Here is a 6,724-nt window from a genome sequence, read left to right on the forward strand (position 1 = left end):
TTACATTACCTTCCATATAAGGGAGCTGCTTAAAATCCTTGCTCCTATTGGTCGTCAGTGACCTTCTTTTATTACAAGACATTGAGAAAAAATAAAAGCATTTATGTAAAAAAACGCGTTTTTTTTTTCAAAACGTCGATAAGACTTAATCGTACAGCAATCGTTCAGAAATACACCGGGGCTTTTATCGCCATTCCCTCCGCATTCATTGTTAAAAATGCTGCACCTTGGCGGCGCTTTAAAAGACCCGGAAATGAAACACGCCTCCAGGCACTCGCTGGGAAAAGTCGCTCCAGGAAGCAGGAGGTGTCTGCGAGCCGAGCCCTAGTCCCCAGCACTTCTCTTGCGCTACAGGCAGACCCGCAGCGCCGCTGTCTCCTCCAGTCTCCGGCCCTCTCACATCCTTCTCACCAGCACTGCGATATGGTAAGGCGGCTTATTTCGAGTAAACTGCGGAGTTAAAAGTATGTTAAATGGAAAAGTATGGGGGAGAAATAAAATTATGACGTTTTATGGATAATTTAGGATTAATTTATTTAAGATTGAAGTTGTCTCGAGGTGTAAAAGCCCTGTAACCTGCAGGGTACTTGACTTTTAACAAGCGCGCAGGTTAAGGGCGGCGAGACCTCGGTCTCGGACTGGGGTAGTTTAATCTCCCTGATCACGATACAGGAACTGCACCAGAGAAAAGTTTGGCGACTAGCTGCCCTGAAAATCTTGAAGCGAAACTAGATAGTGGCATCAGCCATTGACTTAATAATAAATTAGTTCTGAACTTTGAAGGAATTGTTATCAGATCAGCTGTCCCCCTTGCGTGGACAGAGACTCTGAAGTTGTCCTCGGATGGTTATCTTGTTTGTCGGTTGTGCGCCGAGGTCCGGTAGGCGCGGCTGCGGTGAAATCACCTTTTCCCAGGTGCTGTAAATATCTGGATAGTCACCTTCTCCCGCTGACTGCGTAGAGAGATCGATTAAAGGGTGTGTTTTCTCACTTTTATTTCTATTATAGAAGGAAATAACTGAATTCAACACTGGTTCTTTCACGCTTTCTTCATATCGCTTTGATCTACATTGGAACATGAATCTCCCAACCCCCCCCCTTACATTTTCCTAGGCGTCCTCTTTTCTTGTTTCACGGTTTTTAACTTGTTCTGAGTTTCTATGGCTAAAACCAGACCGTCTTTAGTAACACAGCTGGACTTGAAGGGGTTTAAGCCGCATGCGCTGCCTGGAGGCTCCTGTTTGTACAGATTTGTCACGAACGTCCTGAGTGGGTCTGGCGGAGCCGGGCACGGTGCGGTGTTCCGACTGAGGCTGTTCTGTAAATGAGACCCTATCAGATAGATAATGTCTAGATTGGACTATTGACTCTTTTGAATTCTGGAGGTTGGTGTTTGTTCTGGACAGCGCTGCGATGGTGCGTTGTGGGAAGCGCGCAGGGGCGAGCGCGGTGCGGCCGAGCTCTGCCAGTAGCGACTTGTCCGCAGCAGGCAGGTATGCGGGCGCGGGCGCGGGCTTCTCCGGGCGCGCCCCTGCGGCTTCACAGGGCTGAGCAGCGCGGCGGGCTCGGCCTCTCCCAAATACTCCCAAATCCATACTCCTTCCACAGGGTGTGAGGTCGCACCAGGCCCATTCCAGAGGAACACACGAGATCCCTGTGTTGTATTGTGGCCAATTCTCAGACAAAGCAGCCATTGACCTAACTCTTTCAATACCTCCTTTTCATGGAAATGTGCTACAAAATCTTAGCCTTGTGCTCTTTTTCTAAGATGGAAGAAAATCTCAGGCAGAAGAGAACGTTTGTTACTTTGAAGAGTTTTGATCACTGCTCCTGTTAAAGACGTTGCGTCTTTGGAAGTATTGTGCGGAGGACAGGCTCCCCTGACTGGAGTGGCTATGCTGTTGCTCATCCCTGCAGCGTTGACAGCCTTCAGCCCGTCGTGCTGCTGCTTTGCCGCTAGCCTGGTGTTCCTGAATGTGGCACCTTGAACTTGGGAGCTCCTGCAGGGCAGCAGGCCCACAGACTTCTCACCTGTGCTGAGCAGTATGGCCCTCTTCAGCCTGTCCAAGCAAACCCTTGCAGTGTATAGTAAAAAGCTTCTCTGTAACTTTCTATATAATAGAGCAAGTTTTGTTTTCAGTCTCTTAAACCTCTAACTAATGTTCTTTGGGGTGCTGAGATCTGGCTTCTTACTTGTAGTCTTCTGAAGTATTTTCCCTTGACTGTTCATATCCTTCCTTTTCCCCCAGACTGTAGAGGACTCTGGTTCTCCGTTTCTTCCTGCAGTAATTAATGAAACTCGGGGTCATGAGGACAGCTGTGGTTTTCAAAGAGACAGGAGTGCTGAGGGTGCCCTCAGAAACTATCCTAAGGTGAAGGCAAGGTTCAAGCCATAAGTTCTTCAGGTTTTGACATTAAGTGGGTTATACCATTCTTAAATTTCTTTATTTTGAGCCTTCTACTTAGGAAAAAGGGTGCTGTATCTAATTTGGTTTAGTCCCACTTTAATTGGATTATGGAAATGTATATTCATGTGGGATGCGGTGATACTAAATGTAACTCATCAGTGAATATCTCCAAGTACTATCTGTTTTCCAATGCACTTTATTAGTTGAATAAAGTCATTACCTAAAGGCTGGACTTTCAATTCAATTAAAAAATGTTGCAACGTGCAGTCTATTAAATACACTTTAGTCCAGGGAGTGCCAGGGCTGTTTCTTTCAGATCTTCAATAGAAGATCTTAAATTGGTTTTTAGGTGATAACAGTAGTTTGTGGACTCCCCCTTCTCTTGGTTGTTAAAGATAGTGGATCTATTGAACCTGTTCTAAAATCTAGTTCTGTGAGCTGCTTTCCCAAAATGTGCCCTTTGGCATTTTCCATTATATCTAGTTAATCTTTGTCTGCAAACTAAAGATCCTGCCTTCAGATAGGTCCCATTTTCACTCTGTGGGATATTTGCTGAACTTGCCGCAGAAGCTCCCAGGTGACTCTTGCATGAAAATCTTGATCTTGACTTTGGAGAGCTAGTCACTATTGAAAGCAAAATGTTGGATTAATCTGAAATAGAAGTTTAACCAGGAAAAACAAGACCTTAGCAGGACACCTATCATAGGATTACGCCACTACAAAATTAATGCTTTTTCTCACCTTCCGGTTCGACTCACTTTCCGAAGTGGATTAAGGTTTTCCTGCAGTCAGTCTTCTGAATACTGAAATAACAGGGCTGGGGATGATGTGATCATAGGCTGGGTTTGGAAGTGCTGGGGGTGGATACGCCCTCTGGTGGCTGCTTGTGAGATACAGTAGGGAGACGAAGCTTGGGGGAGGTGTACTGAGTTGCCTAACCGGTTCTGCACTGGCGCTTGTGAAACTCATGAGTGAAGAAGCAGCCAAGGAAAACGCTGGCCTGTTTTATTGTAAAACTGTGGTCTGTTTTCTGAATCTTCTCTTCTGGAGCACTGAGTTAATGCTCAAACACTCCAAACCTACAAGGCAAGGTTGATGGTTACAGGGTTGCTTAAAATACCTCTGGTGTGTGTGTGTTTGTAATCCCCTGAGGCAGGGTTCCTTAATACTTGCAGACAATCTAATCTTTCAGTTGAATCATGGTAGGTTGGTAAGCTTGAATCATGAGATCAGCAGAACCACACAGTATAAGAATAAGAATTTGGGCCCGGCTTATGGATTATCTCTTCCAGTGAGCAGAACTGACTGTGGGGTTAATGAAGTGAAGCTCAGGACACTGGGTGGACATGCTTGGTTCACTTTCAGCTAGAAACTGCAGCTGGCTGCCCTGCTAACTCATCCCACTGTCCCAAGGCTTCTGGGGTCGCCGTCCACGACGATGTGGTCAACATCTTCAATGCCATGAAGGTGCGCAAAGCTGGGGAAGCCGAGCAGGACCGGCTGAAGGCCATCCTGTTCCGCCTGAGCAACGATGAGAAGCAGATCATTGTGGATGAAGGCAGTGAACTCCACGTGCGGGACCTGCAGCCAGGCGAGGACATCTTCAAGAGGGTGGTGGGCCTGCTTCCAGAGAAGGACTGCCGCTATGCCCTTTACGATTCAAGCTACGAGACCAAGGACAGCAAGAAGGAGGACCTGGTCTTCATCATGTGGTGAGTGATTCTCTTGGATCCTTTTTAATGCCAGTGGAGGTGAATCTTGCAGCACTCTTCCTCATCTGCCCTGAGTGTTAACACATTCCTTTCAAACAAGCGGCTCTGCATCCCAGAATACAATTCAGAAATGGCTTTTGATTCAAAAGCCAGCGGATTTGGACACCTGTCAATTTTGCCCTCTTCAGAAAGCCATTGGTTCATGCACCCGTTTCCTTATGCAAACCTTTAGCCATTAACATACAGCCACCGTGACTTTTTGGACGCTCTGAAACCTGGAGTAAAGGAGAATGACAAACGTTGGCTGGGCCAAACAGCTACAGAGAGCAGCACTATGTATGAAGGAGTGTCTGACCTTCTCTGGTCCAGCTGATGCTGTCTGAGTCTATGGGAAAACTTGTCCCTGTTCTGAACTGTGAAAGGCTGTCCACTTCTGCTCCTGGACTCCCTCTGTATTGACAGGTGTTCCAATGTCACCTCTTTAAAGAGACAGACATGGAGATGAAAGGAAGTGTCTTTTATTGGTCTGGATTAGCCACAAAGGAGCTGATCATGGTCATAAAGAGTGAATTTAGAATGTAAACCTGCAGAGATGCCTTCCTTACTGAACTGGCTCAATATCCCAGGAGGGTGATGGGTAGAGTGTGCTCTTTGGCCCTTCCTGGGATAAAATCCATGCAATCATGCCTGCATATTTCACTGACTCACCGTTGCCCTTTCACATGCTCCTATTAGAATGCCTTGGATGAAAAATGTATAATCAATTTTTTTTCTCTAATCTAGGGCTCCAGAGAATGCCCCTCTGAAAAGGAAGATGATCTATGCCAGCTCAAAGAATGCACTTAGATCCAAATTGACAGGTCAGTTCTAGAATGGCTGCAGACGCCTGTATACAAAGTCACTGTGGGTGTGGTAATATCCTTCCAGCTCTAACTTTAGTTAGTCTAATTCTACATGGATATAGGTGTAGCACTCAAAATGAACAGAAACAGTTTTCTGATGTGCAAATTTAAGCCTTGGTTTGTCTTCGGTAACACAGTATCTTTGCTTAGCACCCAGAAGGTCGATTCCTCCTCATTTTTGTGCATAATCTGTGTGAGATTGAGGGCATTTTTGTTTCCCTGTTCTTGTAGGTATAAAGTTCGAGTGGCAGATCAATGAGATGGGAGAGATCAAGGATCCATCCACGCTCGTGGAGAAGTTTGGAGGCAAGGGCCTGGTTGTGTCTGTGGAAGGGAAGCCCATCTAGACCCCAGTCCCCTGCTGTTTGGCCAGAATAGTCTGTGTAGAAGATGCTGTTCTGTATAGAAACATGAGAATTATTGTCTGTCTAGCCCATATTGCACATGTGGATTTTCACTTGCAATGTGCTGTTTATTTAAACAGCCCAGTCTTCCCAGTTAGTTCTGGCTTAAATTTAAATCTAAATAAGGAATGGATTTTTGGTCTTGGCCGATCTGCGGTGCCGGTCCTTCATCTTCTCGGGATGATGGTTTTGGGGAGAGGGGGAGCCGGGACCGCAGGCCTGGTCTGATGGGTTCTAACCTGCCATTGAGGGGTTGACCCCAAAAGCTGGAGAGCTGCTCTTGCACTTGCAATTCCACGGGTATTGCGTATTTCGACATTCCTTCCTCTTGGGGATTCATTCTGCTGCTACTGCTAAATCCTTTAGGTACCTGCTGTTTGTAGAGGCAGCTTCCATGCAGAAATGAAGTCTTCTATTCTTGGGCTTCCTTTACTCGACTCACTCGTAACACCTTTTCCAGTCTTCCCATTTTTCCGTTTTGTCCTGAAGCTGCCCATCTCTCTATCTGTGTGTAGTTTGTTCTGGAGATCCAGGTGTAATTCAAGGTGTGCTGTTTGGATATGGAAGTGTCACCGGTATTAATAAAGTTCTGAACCCTGGGCTGTAGCTGAGTTGATGTGCTTTTGTGGGCAGGGGGGAGGATGATGAGGGTGTTCAGAAACATCAACAAATTAGTTTAAGGCCAGTATCAACCTGAACACTTGGCTCAAAGTCTTCCACATTAAAGTGGAACCGCAATGGTATTCATATAGTGCAGTTCTAGAAAGAATTCGCATTGACTGCATTTCAAACTGCAATAAAAGTAAAATGTACAACTGTACTTTAAACCTCCACTTTACATCACAAAATATGCATTATTCCCAGGTATACTGTATTCTGCAATCCAAAACAAGGATGATGCACTGAGTGCAGTCACTTGAATAGTCAACTTGATGTTGATACGTGTATAACCTGCAATGTCTTGCTTTTACTCCTAGACTGAAGTAAGACCTTGACGTTGTTGTGGAGGTGCACCTGTCTAGTGGGGGAAACTTAAGAACATGAGTGTGTAGAGCTGCAGGTGTGAGGGACAACCAGTCCCCATTTGTCCAGAAGAGCCTTCTCTGTGAACTTGGGTTAATTGTTTAAAAATGTATAAAGGGAGATTTTGTTTGCAGATTACGTTCATGCTGGTCTGTAACTAGCTTGAGGACTTTCAGATGCCCCCATCATAGAAGTGTGGAGGAGGCTGGAGAAGTTGTAGTAGTACATGCTTCAGCAGGTGCCAGTGTATTCAGTTTATGCAGTAGCTGGAAATC

The 6,724-nt window shown here is 45.7% G+C and overlaps 1 protein-coding gene across 1 annotated transcript; it reads left to right on the forward strand.

Annotated features, from left to right (window-relative positions):
* Positions 1-272: 272 nt before the first annotated feature.
* cfl1l (cofilin 1 (non-muscle), like) lies at positions 273-6,025 on the forward strand. Its single transcript, XM_006638487.3, has 4 exons — positions 273-426; positions 3,822-4,120; positions 4,904-4,980; positions 5,254-6,025. Exons 1-4 carry the CDS (start codon positions 424-426, stop codon positions 5,367-5,369), a joined length of 495 nt encoding a protein of 164 aa, XP_006638550.2. The 5' UTR covers positions 273-423; the 3' UTR covers positions 5,370-6,025.
* Positions 6,026-6,724: the final 699 nt, after the last annotated feature.

The sequence above is a fragment of the Lepisosteus oculatus genome, chromosome 17, assembly GCF_040954835.1.
Source record: "Lepisosteus oculatus isolate fLepOcu1 chromosome 17, fLepOcu1.hap2, whole genome shotgun sequence".
NCBI classification, from domain to species: domain Eukaryota; kingdom Metazoa; phylum Chordata; class Actinopteri; order Semionotiformes; family Lepisosteidae; genus Lepisosteus; species Lepisosteus oculatus.

Excerpts from the sequence above, each read along its gene's own strand:
- cfl1l (XM_006638487.3), top strand. Across the intron at positions 4,121-4,903 it reads GACCTGGTCTTCATCATGTG|GGCTCCAGAGAATGCCCCTC; the intron begins GTGAGTGATTCT and ends TCTCTAATCTAG. Across the intron at positions 4,981-5,253 it reads ACTTAGATCCAAATTGACAG|GTATAAAGTTCGAGTGGCAG; the intron begins GTCAGTTCTAGA and ends CTGTTCTTGTAG.